Here is a 19,437-nt window from a genome sequence, read left to right as displayed (position 1 = left end):
TAAATGATCACTGTATATTGTTAATTCAAATAATATAATATTGATTTAGTGTTGTAGTGTGTGTGCTGCTTTATTTTATATGTGTACTTATGTCAGTCAATTTGTGTTTCTTATGTTTATGTTTATGTATTTAGCAGACACTTTTGTCCAAAGCGACTTACGCAGAAAAAGCGTCTTATGCAGAAAAAAACAAGCAACGATGGACAACTACATGGGGAACAAGACACTCACCCCCCAGCAATGCATACCACTTAAAAACTCTATTCTAGATTCTACATAATTTTTTATGGAATTTACCTCTTATATTTTGATGCCAAAAAATTATTCTGGACTGATATTTTGCACTGCTTAGCTCATTTTACACCACTGACTGTGTTCATGTGCAATAAAATTGATTGCAGTCAACTGCACAATTCTCCTACGTTTTTCTTTTTCTTAACTGAAATGTATTCATCACTTGTATAGGTTAAATAGCTAAACAATAACAAACCGATTAATCGAAAAAATAATCGACAGATTAATCGATTATGAAAATAATCGTTAGTTGCAGCCCTACTCAGTTTGCACCACTGGTTTACTGTGATGCTCACCTGTTCCAGCCATATACCTGCATCATGGGGTTGATCTGAGCTGAGGAGGAGACTTCTGTTGTTTTGTTCATCTTCATCATAATAATGACATTAGATGACAACAGGTGCTCACATAGGTTTGTGCTGATGAACATGTCTGAGCAGCTTGACCACGTCGTTGTGTGGCGGGGAAGAAACACAACGACAGCAACCACAGAGTCGTGCTGGTTTGAGCATGTCGCTGCTCGCTGGAGTTATATCAGCTCTGTCTGGACGTTAGTTAGAAAACTTTCTCTTTCAGTCGTGAACACATTACTGAGCGGCTAGAATCTCCGTTTCTGGGCTTCAACGTCAGAAAATAGCCGAGTGAACTCCCGCCTGCATGCAACGTACACAAACGTACGCGAAACGTGAGCGCCACATCCAACGTCATTTCCACCTATCCCATTCAATCAGTTTATCAAGTTAGCAGTTAGCTTCGTGTTAAAACTAGCGGTGAAATGTGGCGGTTTTCAACTGGAGTCAGCCAGCCTTCCAAAAGAAAACTCGTCGAACTGGAAGAAAAACCACCAGGACCAGTGGCAACCAGAAGATTTTGTGAAAAGTGGCGAACTGGAGGTGGCGGAGTCGTGAGACAATGGCTACATTATGATGGCCACGTAGCGTTGCTGCCTTTCACAGACACTGCACGTTCTGCAAACAGGATAGCCGTCTTCTATCAACTGTCCCTCCCACATTCTTCAGATATCCAAAAAAATGCCCATACTTCCCACTTTGTCTTCTTTGAGGAATAATAATTGTCCCGAGTGCTGCCGTCTCCTCTGGCCATTATTTCAGCTTTAGCTTAAAGAAAGTTTTGGTTGTGTTGGGGTTATAGGGTCAACGAATAATTTGTAAGCTTTTGCTTACTTTTTTGGATTCTTCAATAAATTCGTAAATATGGAAATATTTATCGATTTATTAATTAATTTGGATATCAGATATATCTACGGGGCACCACCCATTCTAATTAGAAAGGGAAAATTAATTGAATCCAAAACCTCTGGTTAGTCTGTCTGAAGTTCGTAAAATCCGTTAGGAGCAGAGATTTTCAGCCAACACACAAAATCCAATCTGAGTCAAAAATCTTAATTGGCTATATATTTATTAACTAATATCATCCTTCAGCTCCTTCTGAAGCATTAATCAATCAATATAAACCAACTGATTTTATCAAATGAATAACAACAATGAAATGACACCGTAATACCAGGAGACCCCAATGGATGGGTTTGTTTTAGTGGTGAGTCCCCCCCAAACACTAAAAACAAGTATGTGTGAGTGTGTGTGTGTGTGTGTGTGTGTGTGTGTGTGTGTGTGTGTGTGTGTGTGTGTGTGTGTGTGTGTGAGCCTTCATGAAGAATCCTGGACTTCGGGAGAAGCTGAAGATCAGTTGCAAAGATGACACCAAATGTCTTGTGTTGAGCTAAAAAGCCTTCATGAAGAATCCTGGACTTCGGGAGAAGCTGAAGATCAGTTGCAAAAAATGACACTAATGGACACTAATGACACTAGTTGAGCTAAAAAGTATGAAACTGATAAATTACCCCATGATCTTGCTGTCATGTGATAATGATGGATGTGTAACTGGAAAACTTTTACTTTGCCTAGGCTGTCCCAAGAAGAGCATAAAAAGAGCAGCTAGAAGCAGAGCTGAGAAAGAGTTGGGGCAGTCGACAGTGAGAGACAGAGCAGATTTGGGATAGAAGACAGGTCAGTCGTTGGGGAGAGAAGAAGAGAGTCGTACTTCAAGTTAGAGAGTGACAGGTTAGTGTTGACGCAAGTCAACCATTTATTCTCAGGAAGATTTTAGCATTAGCATCCTCCACAGGGGATAGGTTAGTTTTATATTTACTTATTTTTTGTATTTTGCAATTTTTAAAAGAGTGTGTTAGCCTGGAGCTGAAGAAGACTTACAGTTGGCGCAAGTCAACTGATTATTCTTAGTTAATTATTAGGATTAGCATTTCTCCTTGGGGGAAGTGATCAGTCTTATATCTACCCATTTTTTGTATTTTTTGGTCTTGTAATAAACTTTTTTGAAAAAGAATCTACATTCCTGATTCTTAAAGGTCATCTTTAAAGGTTTGAGTGGGAGCCCCGATCCCGAAACAATAGGAGAGGTAAGCATATTGTAATTACAGGTTCCTGAATTTTCAGGACTTGCTTAACAGTTTGTGACAGATTAAGAAAAGAAACCTTAGGTGAAGAAGCTAGTCTTCTCCTCTCCCGTGAGTAACGAGATATCCTAAGGATTGATAAGCCAAAACATTAGTAGGTTAAAATAGGCTCTGTTTGCAAGTGTGAAAAAGTCTTTGCCAGCGTGGGAAGGTTGGATTAATTAGATTAATTGATAAATCTAAGTTAGTCTGATCAACTAACAAGAATCATTTTCTAGTTACCACCACCCACAAAAGCTGACAGAGGCGCAAATTAATCCTAATATGACCCAAAGAATCGTCAGAAGAATGGCCTGCTTCTGAACTTTGCCCTAGTATTTAGAACCACTAAAGAACGGGAGAAACTAAAAAGAAAGTATGCCATCACAAAAGAAAAAGTACGGCATATCATTCTCAACTTAAAATAGGAAACTGATTCTAATTAGGGGGTCCAAACCAGGGTCTAATACAATAAAACTCACCGATGCCCCACTAACCCTGAGAAAACAGCGCAGTCTTAGGTTCTAACGGAACCAGGTTTTAAAGGAACCGACAAATAGGACACGCTCGCGACACCGGTCGGCGTTCTCCGTTGATCTGACAGTTTTCCGATACTTCTCTGCGGCTCGGCCTCTTGTCGTGTCCGAAACGTTAGCAGAACAAGCGTCCCTTCACCCCCAGCTGAAGCTGGAACAAAAGAGGCAGTTTTTCTCTGCGCTTCAACTCTTAAGCTCATCCATGCGGGGCGGGACCCTGGGAGTTCAGAGGTCATCACACTGCTTCCGGGCGCAAAGACCCATGGGAAATGAAGTCTCTCTTGGCGCTGATGCTTAAATATGCTTGTCAGAGCAATTTGGCAGTCTTTTGGAGAAAACTGCTGCGTAGCAATTTCCTCATGAGGGTACACCCTCAACATTCCCCCTTTTGGTTTCGGGGATCGCGCCAGAGCTCGATCGTCGGAAGCACAGATGGGTTCTTCCCTCATGAACGTTGGTCGACTTGGTTGTCGGTCGACTTGATTGTCGGAAGCACAGATGGGTTTGTCCCTTAGGAAGGTTGGTCTCCTTGGAAGCCTTTGGTCTTTGTCTTTGGTCTTTGTCTTGGACCCTGGTCAGGCACAAAAACAAAAGAGGATAGGAAACTGGATAGTCCCCACGCGCATAATGAGGAGCCACCCACGCAGGTGGTACGCAACGATGTCGTCGTCCATGCGAGAGGTAGTAGTGTGGAAGGAGGGAGGCCGGCGGGCGGTTGACTCCATGAGGGGACAAAAGGGGCAAGGATCATCAGTCCACAGTCCATGGGGATAAGGGACAGGGGCATCCGTGAGGGATAAAAGGGCATCTCACCGCCGGCCATACAGTTCAGTTCATGGAGCATGCGGTGATGTACGAGGTCCATAGTTCGCAAACACGCATTGACCTATGTGGTCCCAAGAGTCGTAAACAACAAAGTGCGCATGTGCCACCGACAACTTCAGCAGATGATACGGTGGCTGGTAAGGGTCACCGCGCCTACACCGCAGCCATGGTAATCCACCGAGATAATATAGTTTTTTTTAAAAACAAGACGGTTATTATTATTATTGTCAACTTTTTTACCGGTGTTTACTGCTACACCGGTTACCGTGACAACCCTAGCCCTGACACACTTTCAGATATTTTCATGGTGCAGCTGTGTTCTCCAGAGATCAAGGACTAGGACCCAAATGAGGCTGTAATGCTTTGGCACAAAGACGGTGTCAGAAGCAGGAGGCCAGACTTCATGGACAGAGAAAACAAGGAGTCTGACTAGATTTCAGTGAAAGAGTTCATAAAAACATCTCTAAAAATAAATAAATAAATAGTAAAAATGACAAAAGAGTTGTTTTTCTTATTAACTGATGTTTTAATTATTTTGTCACTCTTTGAACATCTTAGGTGTGTTCTTGCTGTGTCTTTGTAAATCCATGCTTTCGTTCTTTTTTTAAACACAGAAACAGTTTTGTTTACCTGTTTGTAGCTACGGTTTCGCCGACAGCTGCCGGCTTCTTCAGGCTGACGCTGATGGTGGCGCGGAGAGGGGAGAGCGGGCAGTAGAGGGCGACAACGTCCTCTGCTGCCCGCAGATAAACGGAGAAGGAAGTGACGCGCCACCATCAGCGTCAGCCTGAAGAAGCCGGCAGCTGTCGGCGAAACCGTAGCTACAAACAGGTAAACAAAACTGTTTCTGTGTTTAAAAAAGAACGAAAGCATGGATTTTGTCACTCTGTTTGGAATCAACATAATATAGAATAACATGCTTTAGGTAGATCTAAATCATTTAGAATTTTGGCCGGTAAAAAATATGTTTGGCCGGTAGACTTTCATCATCTTCCAGCCAACTTGGCCGGTGAGTAAAAAATTTAATTTCGGACCCTGCATGCATGCATTCACACTTCTGCACTTTCATAAACAAACTGCACTACAAAGAGTGTGAATGTACCTGGGCTCCAGCCAGGTGCATAAATATATTGTTTATTGTTTTCTATCCTTTGATGTTACATGTGAGAGTGAAACTGTGTTTTGTTTACATGCTGAGCTTCTGAGTACAATAAAAACAGCAGAAGATCTAAAGAAATGTGTAAACTTTCTCGCCTGGGCAACATATGGAGAAATGACTGAATTTGGTGGTGAACAGTAAAAATCATAAATTGGACTACTTTTGTCCAAAATGAAACCATAACATCACAAAAAGCATGATTATTTGATGCAGATAATACAGGATCAAAAACTGCGGTTTGCACTGAAGTCAATGGGTTGTTTTTGTCCATAACAGGCACAAGAGGGTGGTAAATTTTAAATGTGCTGCTACACAAAAACTAAAAAAAAGCAAATATTGTGATATTTTGCCAGACTCTTCACATATCCATGGCTGATTGAAAAAAATTATTTCAGTCACTCAAAATATGTTTTATGTAAAATATCTCCTCTTTTGTCTGCCTTTTTCATGAAAAAATGCACATCACACTATTAAACTGGCATATAAAGGGTTAAAATTTAGAAAAATATTCAATATTTGAGTTTTTTTTAATCAGAACTGAAGTTGATCACAAGATTTAGACCCAAAAAGCAGAAAAAAATATTCATTTGGTGGAGGTGTGAATCTTCACTTGTCTCCCGATTCGATTCGATTACGATTATTGGGTCAACGATTCAATTCGATTCGATATCCCGATGCATCACGATTATTTCATATTGATTTGTTTTCATCGATAAATAGAAGATGTCAGATAATAACTTTTTATTTTTTTATCTAAAACGTAATTGACACAACCTGCCATCCCTCAAAAGCTCTCCATTCACAACAGGTTAGGACAAAACATTTTAAACATTTAAGAAGATTTAACAAAGTAAAACAATCTGTTTCCTCGTTCAACACCACGCCTCAGGCTGAGAAAAACACGCTTTGCAAAAACTCACAAAATCTAAAAAAGTACTGAAAACCTACAGGACACATAATGTAATAATAAAATCCATAATGTGTTCATATATGAGTGTTTAATGTCTCTGAGCAGCTTTAGAGTCAAATATTTATGCCACAGTTGAAGGGTGTCAGAAATAACACCAAATGAAATGTTTGACTTAGTTTGTTATTTCATTTGAACCCAGTGGTTCGTTTCTGAAATGTTGGAGAATGAATCAAGTTCTGTTTGGTGCAGAAAACAATAAAACATAAAACAAATTCTACACTTCCAATAATATTTAAGATGTGTGTTTTTTTCTTGCTGATAATAACACCAGCAGAAGGCTGTGGGCTGGATTAGGATTAAATTACCCAGCTGATGGATCTCCTTCACTAACCAGCTAACTACAAACCTTTCCACTAACCTGTCCTGTGTGACCCTCACCATGTGACCCTCATGTCCATGCTGTCTCTGGAGGAGCAGCAGGAGACAAGACCTCCTGTAACTTCAAATGAACCAAAGCTTCCTCCCAGCTTCTCTTTAAGCTGAATTTAACATCAGTTTATCTTCATGAAACAAAAGAATAAAGTGGAACAGAACTTCTATCTTCTATCTCTCTCTCATTTTAACTTCTCCGTGTCCCTAAATAAAAGAGACAGACGATCAAGCTGCAGCCGCCGTCACTGACCCCGCCCCCTCCCCACGACCGGATCTCCCTACATTACAACAAGCAGTCTGACAGAGCACTTCCAGGAGAAATAATAATGAAATTATGAAAATAACGCGTGTTTGGAGCATCGGTTTGGAGGAGCGTCCTCTGATCGTCTCTCTTGTGTGAGCAGACAGTCTCTCTCTCTCTCCCTCTCTCTCTCGGTCGCTGATCGAGCGAGCGGAGCGCGCCGCACGACAACCCGCTCAATTAACATAATTCACGGCCCAAATCCAACAGAACCGGTCGGGCTGATTCGGTTCCGGTTTGGTCTCGGGTGACAACTCTAGCGCTCAGCCCTGCAGTACCACATTAAGGCGGAGGTAAATGTGGAGGACGCTCACTCTGACAGATTTGGATGGTGCGCTTAAAAAAACAAAACTACATTCCACCATAATCGATTATGGCGTACTCTTCTACGATGCAGAATCGTTTATGTCCGCATCCCGATGCATCGATTATTTGATTATTTTCCTCAGCTCTATCATTTGGGCCATTTTTAAAGCGGTTTTAAAAGTGAACGTTTTTGTCCTCAAATGGCTTGAGTGTATAGTCAATTTTAAATCTGTTGCTATGTAAAAACTATAAATGCAAAAAATTCTAAATTTTAGATATTTCATAACAATTAAGACTGATTTGTACTACACACCCCAGGCAAAAAAATGTCTTTTTTAGAAAAAAACTCAGTTTTAGTGTTTATTTAATAAATTACATCAATCACTTTGAGTATTCAAACTGGCATTTCAAGGGTTAAAAATCTATGCAAAAAAGCAACAAAAAAAATTTAATGTATGCATTTTTTTATAGCCGTCATCGTCGTTTTCCTCTGCTGATCCGAGCCCGGGTCACGGGGACAGCATCCCAACTAGGGAGCTCCAGACCATCCTCTCCCCGGCCACCTCCACCAGCTCCTCCGGCAGGACCCCAAGGCGTTCCCGGACCAGATTGGAGATGTAACCTCTCCAACGTGTCCTGCGTCAACCCGGGGGCCTCGTGCCGGCAGGACATGCCCGAAACACCTCCCCAGGGAGGCATCCAGGAGGCATCCTGACCAGATGCCCAAACCACCTCAACTGACTCCTCTCGATCTGGAGGAGCAGCGGTTCTACTCCGAGTCCCTCCCGAATGTCCGAGCTCCTCACCCTATCTCTAAGGCTGAGCCCGGCCACCCTACGGAGGAAACTCATTTCGGCTGCTTGTATCCGCGATCTCGTTCTTTCGGTCATTACCCAAAGCTCATGACCATAGGTGAGGATTGGGACGTAGATCGACCGGTAAATCGAGAGCCTGGCTTTCTGGCTCAGCTCCCTCTTCACCATGACAGATCGGCTCAGCGTCCGCATCACTGCAGACGCTGAACCAATCCGCCTGTCGATCTCCCGATCCCTCCTACCCTCACTCGTGAACAAGACCCCGAGATACTTAAACCCCTCCACTTATGGTAGGACCTCTCTCCCGACCCGGAGTTGGCAAGCCACCCTTTTCCGGTCGAGAACCATTGTCTCAGATTTGGAGGTGCTGATCCTCATCCCAGCCGCTTCACACTTGGCCGCGAACCTACCCAGCAAGAGCTGAAGATAAGAGCTGGATGAAGCTAGGAGGACCACATCATCCGCAAAAAAACAGAGATGAGATTCTCCTGCCACCAAACTCGACACACTCCACACCACGACTGCGCCTAGAAATTCTGTCCATAAAGGTAATGAACAGAACCGGTGACCAAGTGCAGCCCTGGCGGAGTCCAACCCTCACCGGGAGCAGGTCCGACTTACTACCGGCTATGCGGACCAAACTCACGCTCCTCTGGTAAAGGGACTGAATGGCCCTTAACAGAAAGCCACCCACCCACCCCATACTCCTGGAGCGTCTCCCACAGGGTGCCCCTGGGGACACGGTCATAAGCCTTCTCCAAATCCACAAAACACATGTGGATTGGTTGGGAAAACTCTCATGCCCCCTCCATCACCCTTACAAGGGTATAGAGCTGGTCCACAGTTCCACGGCCAGGACGAAAACCACATTGCTCCTCCTCAATCTGAGATTCAACTATCGATCGAACCCTCCTCTCCAGTACCTTGGAGTACACCTATCCAGGGAGGCTGAGGAGTGTGATCCCCCTATAGTTGGAACACACCCTCAGGTCACCCTTCTTAAAGATGGGGACCACCACCCTGGTCTGCCACTCCACAGGAACTGCCACCGATGACCACGCAATGTTGCAGAGACGTGACAACCACGACAGCCCTACAACTAGGGCTGGGCAAAACGATTATTTTTGTAATCGATTAATCTAGCGATTATTTTTTCGATGCATCAATTAATCTAACGATTAATTTGTTAATTTGATTAGATTTTGATTAGATTAAATTATTGATTATTTCCCAATTATTTGACTTTTATAGCAGTTTGATTATTACTAATTTATGTATCTCAATGAAATAAATGCAAATGTCTTCATTTGAACACATTTTAATTTAAAAAAATTCAAAAATGAAGTTGTAATAGTATAGCCTAGTGAACTAGACCAAATTCTTGCTTTGCAAAGAATGGTCTAGGCATGCTCCATTGGAACCTCAGCAGCTCCTACCAGGACTCTGGCTAGCCAATCACAGCTCTCTAGAGGGGTTTCAAACACATAAAGAGCTGTGATTGGTCCATAATGGTGGGCCAATCATAGTGCTCTATCTGCTTAGTGAACAAATCACAGAGCGTTATCCGCTTTGTGGGCCAATCAGGGCACTCTATGTGCCTGGTGGGTGGGATGATGCAACAGAGTGAAACAAGAGGATGTCACATTCATTGTCCAGTGGAATGCGGAGATCATTTGAAAGACAACGGTAGAACCCGCCCCACAACCGAGAGCCGTCAATGGAGCGTGGCCAGACTAAATAATACATTCATTTAGTCTGGCTTGCCAGGCTAGTAATAGTAGTACAATCTTATGTTAGAGATAACATTTAACAAAATTAAATGTTGTGCAAACTATTCATATAAATCAAGGAAAATTTATAACAAATAATATATATAAATAGCAGCAATGGCGTCTTTTAACAAACAAAATCTAACATTCACTTTGCTTTCTGCAAAAAAGTGTTGTTTGTTTTCAAAATAAAATCAATTTTGCCTTTTCTTTTGTTCATCACATGAAGTAGTTATGCATTGTTGTTTTAATTTAAAAAATCCAAAATAAAGTAGTAGTACAATCTTATTTTAGAAGTAGCATTTAACAAGAAATTAAATGTTGTGCAAAACAACAAAAAATAATTAAAATATAAACAGCAGCAATGGTGTCTTTGAACAAAAAAGAAATTCACTTTGCTCTCTGCAAAAAAGTGCTCTTTAAAAAATCTCTCTCTCTCTCTCTCTCTCTCTCTCTCTCTCTCTCTCTCTCTCTCTCTCTCTCTCTCTCTCTCTCTCTCTCTCTCTCTCTCTCTCTCTCTCTCTCTCTCTCTCTCTCTCTCTCTCTCTCTCTCTCTCTCTCTCTCTCTCTCTCTCTCTCTCTCTCTCTCTCTCTCTCTCTCTCTCTCTCTCTGTGTGCGTGCGTGCGTGCGTGCGTGCGTGCGTGCGTGCGTGCGTGCGTGCGTCCGTCCGTCCGTCCGTCCGTCCGTCCGTCCGTCCGTCCGTCCGTCCGTCCGTCCGATCATATTCATCACATGAAGCAGTTATGCATTGGTGTGAAGGAATGTTAGCATGCCTACATGCTCAGCAGTCAGGCTTGTCCTTTTTTTGGTGACGATGTTTCCAGCAACAGAAAAAAGCCTTTCAGAGGGTGTTGATGTGGCAGGTACAGCCAGATATGATTTGGCTAAAGTAGCCAGTGTGGGGAATCTTGTTGCATTATTCTTCCACCATGTAAGGGGGTCATTATCCCTTGGAATAGGTGCTTCCCCAAAGTACAACAGTACTTCTTTCCTCACTGTCTCATTTTCTCCGTCCCCACCCTGGTCAATGTTTTCATTACAATCTTCCTCCTCAGAATCTGTACCCAACAAAGTGTACAACACAGACCTCTTCGTTGTTGGGGGACTTGCTGAGGCTTCCTGCCCCACAGTTGCCTGCTGAACCTGTGATCTCTGCTCCCTTTTGAGGTCAAGTGCATCCTTCTGTACTCACTTGCAGTTTCAGAGCATCCTCTGGAGAAAGGAATTTCAGTTTACGAAAACGTGGATCGAGGGCAGCAGCAATGAGTGACACATTTTTCCCATCTTCTTGAAATGCAGATACCTCTGGCTGCCACCTTGACATGATTTCCTCTTCTGCACTGTTCTGGAAAATGTTCACTGCAGCAGAATCAAAGGATTTGTTTTGAGTGGATTTCAGAAGACCCTTCAGCAGTGGGGGGAGAACAGAGGCTGTGACATAAGATTGTCCACTAAGAACATTAGTGGCTTGCTCATAAGGCTTGAGCACCTCCTTCAAATCACCCAGAAGAATCCACTGATCATTTTTCAGATCCACGTACTGTTTCCCACGCTGTGTGACTTCTGGATCTGAAAGCGTCGCAACTACTGGCCATCTCTGTTCCAACAGACGTTCAATCATGTAGTATGTTCCACCTGACAGCTACATCCTGGATTAGTTTATGCTCAGCTGTACCCATCTGTTTTTGCTTCTCCTTAAGCTTGATGTTAGCTGGCTCACTTTTCCTGATGTGCTTTACGAGGCCCCGTGCAGCTGATAGTGCCTTATTAATCTTGAGGTCTTTCAGTGCATGGTTTACAACCAGTTGCAATGTATGCCCAGCACACCGATAGGATACCACTCCAAACTTCTCTTCCACGATGTGGAGAGCTGCAACCATGTTACTTGCATTATCATGCACAATGGCAAGGAAATTATGCAAGGAAATGTGGAATTTTTCTGCCACCTTCTCCACCCAGGAGGCAAGGTTTTCTGCAGTGTGGCGCTCTTCAACTGGGAGTGCTCGTTAAATTGAAGGAGAGAAGATCCCAATTGTCATTAATGAAATGACAAGTTACTCCTAAGTAGGACTCTGTGACTAGACTTGTCCAAGCATCAGTGGTAAAGGAGATTTTGGATGAGGCTTTTTTTAGTTCGTTCCTTAGTTTCTCAACTGAAGTTTGATACTTTCTCTCCATCATGCTTGTAAAATGTCGCCTAGAAGGCAGAGTGTAACCTGGTTGAAAAGTGGTCAGCAAGTGCCCTCATGTCTTTCAGAATCATAGACAGGACGCTCTCAGTAAGTACAGCCACCTCCTGGGGGGTGCAGGGTGTTCTTTTCTGACAGTAGTCCTCCAGACTTTTCTGTTTGTTCCTGAAAACATAAATCACACGGACAACACACAAATAAATTAAAATAATTACAGAAATATTTATGTAGAAAGCATATTATCAAAATAGTAATTTGAAGATCTGTATTTCAGTGTTTTCTCAAAATATTTAATCTATAAGATTTGTTAAAAAAAAGAGGTTAACACAAAATGCTGCACATTTTTGTAGTCATTAGATGGTGCAACTTAGATCTATAAGATCAACAAGCTGGAGGAGCATGATGTATGAAAAATAACATTCAAACAGGATGAGGCATTAAACTTGACAATCAAGAGTCCGTTGTCATTTCGCTTTTGAAAGCACTTCAACAATATTGTAATAATGTCCACGACGGCTACATTTAGCAGGTGGTACATTGTTAACAATTTTATTGCGGCCAATTAGCGCTCTCCCACATTTTCAGCTCTCGCCGATTCTCATAATCAGAACGTGAGCATTCCGATTCATTTGGCCATCATGAGCCACAAATAAAAACCAACAAAACAGATAACAGCTGCTGCTATATGTTACTACTAAGCAGCTTAAATGAGGGTTAGTGAGTTCCAGGGGTTGAGTGTTTATCTTTGTGTGCGAGTGGGTCTGCTTGTGTGTGTGTTAAGCTTGGTTTATGCTTGACACATTCACTTTCCGCTTGGTGATGCGGCTCGCAGATGGAACACGCTTCACAACTGGCAGCGTTTATGGTTCGTGCGTCTTGTCTCTGTGGTGAGCCAATATTCTCCCAAACTGAACGGGGCAGCATGGAGCTCTACAGCATGCATCCAACACTACGCCATAGTAGAAGTAGAAATTACTGTTTACAACATGGCTTTCCAGCATTTTTTAACAGCGTCCTCGTCTTTTCCGACAGTGCGAGCTATTTCTGTCCAAGAATTATTAACAACATGTTGATCACGGTGATCTCTGAGAGCTGAATCATACAAATGTCTGTATTTACGAACCTCTGCCATACTAGTTCTTGCCGGTCCGCCATTTTTTCCCAAGTCCGACCGTCGGCGTGGTTAGAAATTTTCCTAGGTGCGCGTTGCGTAAATTTTGGGCCGTGCTGAGGCGCGGTGGAGGGGCGTGGTTGTTAAAATGACACCATTTCGCTGCGCGGACCTCGCAGACGCATCAAGCATAAACCAACCTTTAGTGCATGGCTACGTGGGGGTGTTTGGATTTATAAAACAGCGTTAGTAAAAAAAAAAAGTTGCAAACTTACGGTGTTTTTTTGTTTGCAGAAGCTGCTCCTGGATGCCTTCGTTTGAGGTGCTGGTGCATAGCCGTCGTGCTTTTATGATAGGCCATTCCCACTTTACACAGCCGGCAAACGATTGAAACGCTTCCTTTTCTGTTAAAATAGTCCCATACTTTTGAACTGCGAGTTCGGGTTGAGTGATTTAAGTCGACTGCCCCACTCATGTTGCTACTACTTGCTGCTGCAATGTTTGTTTTTGAACGTGATGACGCATTGACGCAAATTATTTGCGTCAACGGTTTTTACGTGTCGACGTAATCGATTACGTCGACGCGTCGTCCCAGCCCTACCTACAACATCCATAGCCTTGAGATACCCAGGATGAATCTCATCCGCCCCCGGGGCTCCGCCACTGTTTAGTTGTTTGACTACCTCAGGAACTTCTGCCCCCGAGATTGGACAGTCCATCCCCAGGTCTCCCGACTCTGGTTCCTTCTTGGAATGTGCGTAGGTGGGATTGAGGAGCTAAAGTATTCCTTCCAATGTCCGACTATAGCCCCAGTTGACGTCAGCAGCTCCCCATCCCCACTGTAAACAGTGTGTGCGAGTTGCTGCCTTCCTCTCCTGAGGCGCCAGACAGTTTGCCAGAACCTCTTTGGTGCCGATCGATAGTGTTTCTCCATGGCCTCACCAAACTCCTCCCACGCCCGAGATTTTGCCTCGGCAACTGCCACTGCTGCACCCCGCTTGGCTATCCGGTACCTGTCTGCTGCCTCCGGAGACCCACTGACCAGCCACGCACTGTAGGCCTCCTTCTTCAGCCTTACGGTTCCCCGAACCTCTGGTGTCCACCAGCGGGTACGGGGGTTGTCACCACGACTGGCACCGGCCACCTTGTGACCACAGCTAGCAACAGCCGCCTTAACAATTGCAGAGTGGAACAAGGCCCATTCGGAGTCAATGTCCCCCACTGGTCTCGGGACGCGGTCAAAGCTCTGCCAGAGGTGGGAGTTGAAAACAGGTTCTTCTGCCAGGCATTCCCAGCAGACCCTCAAATGCGTTTGGGTCTGCCAGGTCTACGCGGCATCTCCCCCTGCCATCTGATCCAACTCACCACCAGGTGGTGATCAGTTGACAGCTCCGCTCCTCTCTTCACTCGGGTGTCCAAAACATACAGCCGCAGGTCAGATGATACGACTACAAAGTCTATCATCGACCTGCAACCAAGGATGCCCTGGTACCAAGTGTACCGATGGGCATCCTTATGTTCAAACATGGTGTTCATTATGGCCAAACTGCGGCTTGCACAGAAGTCCAATAACAAAACACCACTCGAGTTAAGATCAGGCAGGCCGTTCCTCCCAATCACACCCCTCCAGGTCATGCTGTCATTGCCCACATGAGCATTGAAGTCCCCCAGCAGGACAATGGAGTCCCCTGATGGAGCACTATCTAGCACTCATCCCGGGGACTCCAAAAAGGGTCGGTACTCTGAACTGATATTTGGCCCATAAGCACAAACGACAGTAAGGACCCGTTCCCCAACCCGAAGGCGCAGGGAAGCTACCCTCTCGTCCCCCGGGTAAACACCAACACACAGGCAGAGTGTCTTGGGGCTAACAAAAAGTCAACCCCAGCCCTCCGCCTCTCACCCGGAGCAACTCCAGCAAAGGAGAGTATCCAACCCCTCTCGAGGACTTGGGTTCCAGAGCCAATGCTATGTGTCGAGGTGAGTCCGACTATATCTAGCCGATACAGCTCAACCTCTGCCACAAGCTCCTGCTCCTTCCCCGCCAGCGAGGTGATGTTCCATGTCCCAAAAACCAGTTTCCTTGTCCGGGGATCGGACCGCCAAGGCACCCGCCTCGGTCTGCCACCCAATCCACACTGCACCGGACCCTTCATGTTCCTCCTGCGGGTGGTGGGTCCACAGTTGGATGAGCCCATGTATCCGGTTCGGGCTGGGCCCGGCCGGGCCCCATGGGCAAAAGCCCGGCCACCAGGCGCTCGCTCACGGGCCCCAACCCCAGGCCTGGCTCCAGGGTGGGACCCCGGTAACCTTCCGGGCCGGGTACTCCGACTCTTTGATTTTAAATCCATGAAAGATCCTCTGAACCGTTCTTTGTCTCACCCTTCACCTAAGACCAATTTGTCATGGGAGACCCTACCAGGGGCACAAAGTGCCCCAGAAAACATAGCTCCTAGGATCATTAGAGCACTCAAACTCCTCCACCACAATAAGGTGACGGTTCAAGGAGGAACATTTTTATAGCCACTTTTACAAGAGGATGTTTTTATCCTCTAGTGACTCTTTGGTATGAAAATTAAAGTGAAGCCTGAGGGTTAATTAACAATTAATTAATCACAATTATGACAGAAATACGGTATTATAACAACAACATTTTAAACTGAACTTGATTTCTGAATATCATATCTGCTGGTCTCAACCCCAACTTTGCGAGCCACTGATCTAGAGATGCAATTTATTAGAAATACTACCCAAACCATCCATGTCTTTTTGTTTATTGTTTGAATGCAGTTCTTCTTATTATTATTCTACTTCCGTACACTTTTTGAACTTTTTCAACTCCTTCAAATTTATAACTATTTCAACAATTTTATAAATTTTATCAAAACGTTCAGCTTGTTAAGCTCTTTCCGGCCATTACTTTTGGCATTGATATCTTGAAAAATTTTTGAGTTATTAAGCTTTTTCTGCTAAATATTTCCCATTGACATGAATGGGATTGGTCAATTTTTAGCAAATTCCTATCACTTTTTTGACCTAAAACTCTGTTGGGTTCCTTTACTTCATTCAAAGTTTAACAAACTCACAAGACTTTCCTGTTTAACATATTAAAGAGGCTTTTTGATATATTTTACGTTTTTTCTAAAATCGCAGGTAGAAGTTGAGGTACGACTTGAAATTTTCAGAAAAATCCACAAAAGTTGTAATGGGGAAAGATAGGAGCAGTGACCCTCCCTTGCTCAATTTCTGGCGTTGTCCCGAGAGAACCGTAGGTCCGATTGAAATGAGACACACACTGGCTTACAGCTAACAAATATACCTTCGTTTTGAGCTATAATTCATGACTGTACTCCAAACACTGTGGTCGTACAGTTCATTTGTTTGAGAAAATTCAAATAAAAAAAAAGTTTCCCACCACTCTAAACAGAAAATGCCGCACTCTAACTTTTGAACTTCACATCATCTGTGAACAACTCTTTACTACCCCCAGGCCGTTTGGACTACCAAAACAAATTATAACTCAAAAAGTAGGAATTTTTGTCAGCTTTTCAGAATGGGTTTCATTTTATCTGTGTTACCGTTCTTTTGCTACAAGCCTCCGAAAGAGGAGAGACCCAGATTTTCCCTCATTGAAACCCATGTTAAAGGAACAGAGATTTTCTCCTCTGATCGGCTTCAGACAGCTAAAAGTTTCTCATCATAGCTTCTAGACAATTCATGGTAGGCAAATAAAAATACATACAGATGACCATCAAAGCCTTCTGCCGCTCACGCGATTTGAATTTTTCTAATCGATGCAGTACTTTTCGAATGGTGATGAGAAGTTTGACAGGTCCAATTTCACTTCTGAAGGACAGATTTAAAGGCTTCTCTCATTAACAGGAGTACAGCTGCAGGCCTCCAACAGCCAGGGGAAAAGGCGGGAAAACAGTGCTGCTCTCTGATTGGTTGAGAATGTTCAACCATTTTCTGTCCAAGCAGGATCAAGCACCCACACATATGACACATCAAATCGACCAGCTTGGTCTCAGGAATCTTGTATTCAATTTTAAATGTGTTATCTGTTACCATGGTAACACAAGTGCATAAGTATATCCCCAAACAAGTCTTATTGAAATAAATGAGAATAAAGGAAAGAAATAAAGGAGAGTGAGATGGCGCTCACGCGGGCGCACGCTGCGAGCTGCTCGTCCTCTTTATGCAGTGGTACCTTGCTTTTTACTGGCTTTTATTGGCGTTTTATTGGATTTTATGCATTTTTGTTGTCTCTGATGACTTTTTTGAATGGTGTGGATTCCCTGGTGACATACGATCGAGCTGCGCTGCTGAGGCTTCGTCCTCCCGTTGATGTAGCGGGTTGCGCAAGCTGGGAACCTCATGAATGGCGCTGCTGGTTGGACTGCCCGTGTGCTCTCTCCCCCCAAGCCGTGATGTGTCAGCCCTCTGTCCGCCCCAGCTCGAGAAGGAAGCATCGGAGAAGACGGGGAAAGAGAGGTAGCCGGCGCGTGAGATGTCGGACTGGATCCCTGAAGAAGCGGCTGGTCCGATTCGGCACAGCTTCTGACCCGGTGGTTCCAAGATGTCACATGGATTACTCTGCGCCCTGCCTAGGGAACTTGGCCGGCTCTTGAGAGTGAACTGGCACCGCGCCACGGCCAATCGGCTCGAAGACCTCGCCAGACTGGGGTTTGCTGGGAGAATCTGCGCTCGGTTACAGGCACAGAGTTAGAGGGGACTGGGCCCGTGCGCGATGTCGGTGCCGCAGCCCCGCTGCAGACCCGGTTTGGTCTAGTCCATGGTTTCTCAACCTTTTTCAGCTAAACGCCCCCCCAAGTCATGCTGAAATCCCTTACTGCCCACCAATGTCCCATGCAGAGAAATGGAAAGTTTTTTTAAATAAAAATCATAATAAAAAAATAAATAAATAAACAATTCAGCCTTGAGTTTGAAACTGTTTCATACAAATATGTCATAAAAAAGTATCATAAAAAGTGTTTTTAGCTATTAGCAACAAGATATTGTAGGAAGCTAATAATCCTCGGTCCAGTAAATTTGAGCTTCGAGCAAACATACTGCTAATGCTACCTCTTTTAGAGTGTCTCTCTTTAATTACCTGAAAATAGTTCAGTTCCTTTAAAGCTTTGTCTGGATGCATTTTGGACTCCTTAAGCCGGGAGGATTTCATCGTTTCATTTCAAAAAACTTTTCACAAAGCAGGCACATGGGGAGTTGTAGATTCGTGGGTGAAGGAATACGTCCATACCGAAGGTAGTGCACATTGTACTGTCGACACTTATTTTTATTCTGAGCCATTGTCTGTTATGAATGTTCTGTACTGCTAGCGCCCACCATTAGCATCTCAGTGCCCCCTTCAGTGGCAAAAAACTTTCACCGCCCCCTTATGTAGTCTGAACGCCCACTGGGGGGCGCTACAGCCCCCGTTGAGAAACCCTGGTCTAGTCAATGCCAGGTCTGTGCTGAACAAAACTTTTATTCTTTGTGACTTTTTTATTCAGCATGACTTGGGTTTTCTCTGCATCTGTGAGTCAAGGATCGCGTTTGGTGACTCAAGCGCCCTGCTGGAGCTGGTACCACCTGGCTGCTCCTGTTTTAATATCCCCAGATCACGGGGCAGAGGTGGAGGGCTGGTTGCCGTTTTTAAATCCAGCTTTCCTTGTAAACAACTTACACCCACCATGTCATTTTCTTCCTTTGAACTGTGCTTATTTGAACTGTGCATCTCCCCCCCGCCTGCTCGTTGTGCTGATTTATCGCCCTCCAAAGACTGACTCTAACTTCCTTAATGATTTCTGTGATCTTGTGGCAGACTGCATCCTAAAATATGACTATGTCCTATTTTTGGCTGATTTTAACATCCATATCTGCTGTCCTGACAATGTGCTTGCTAAAGGCTTTTTGAATTTGCTAGATTCATTCAATTTGACTCAATGGGTATCGTCCCCAACTCATGCCAGGGGTCACACCCTGGACCTGGTTCTCTCTTTTGGTCTCCCTGTCATGAACCTTGCGACTTTGCCTCCTGTGTTCTCTGACCACACTCCAATACTATGTGATGTTACGTTGCCATGTCCTGTCCCTGTGTGTGAAGCTCCAGCTACTAGGTTCAGAGCCCTGGATGCAGAAACTATTTCAAAGTTTGTGGACTGTATGTCGGTAAGGTTAGAGACCTTTAACCCAGACCCATCTAACATTGATCACTATTCACAACACTTTGATGTACTTTGTAATCAGGTCCTGGACGTGGTTGCCCCTCTCAAGCTTTGCAAGTCTAGGCCTAGGAGGGAGCCTTGGCTCT

General features: G+C 44.2%; 1 protein-coding gene across 2 annotated transcripts in view; it reads right to left on the bottom strand.

Moving 5' to 3' along the window:
* The window catches only part of asah1b (N-acylsphingosine amidohydrolase (acid ceramidase) 1b), a 45,114-nt gene that overhangs the window by 9,348 nt on the left and 16,329 nt on the right, over nucleotides 1-19,437 (bottom strand). The window contains exon 1 of one of the 2 annotated variants that reach the window (XM_054743806.2): nucleotides 12,038-12,204. The exons of the other annotated variant lie outside the window; for it this stretch is intronic. Within the exon in view, the coding sequence (XP_054599781.1) occupies nucleotides 12,038-12,084 (47 nt within the window). The 5' untranslated portion in view covers nucleotides 12,085-12,204. Of the gene's footprint in view, nucleotides 1-12,037; nucleotides 12,205-19,437 lie in introns of those variants that run through there. 2 annotated transcript variants of the gene reach the window in all.

This window comes from Nothobranchius furzeri, chromosome 4 (assembly GCF_043380555.1).
Source record: "Nothobranchius furzeri strain GRZ-AD chromosome 4, NfurGRZ-RIMD1, whole genome shotgun sequence".
NCBI classification, from domain to species: domain Eukaryota; kingdom Metazoa; phylum Chordata; class Actinopteri; order Cyprinodontiformes; family Nothobranchiidae; genus Nothobranchius; species Nothobranchius furzeri.
The sequence above is the reverse complement of the archived record's forward strand: the minus strand, read 5'-3'. Positions and strand labels throughout refer to the sequence as shown.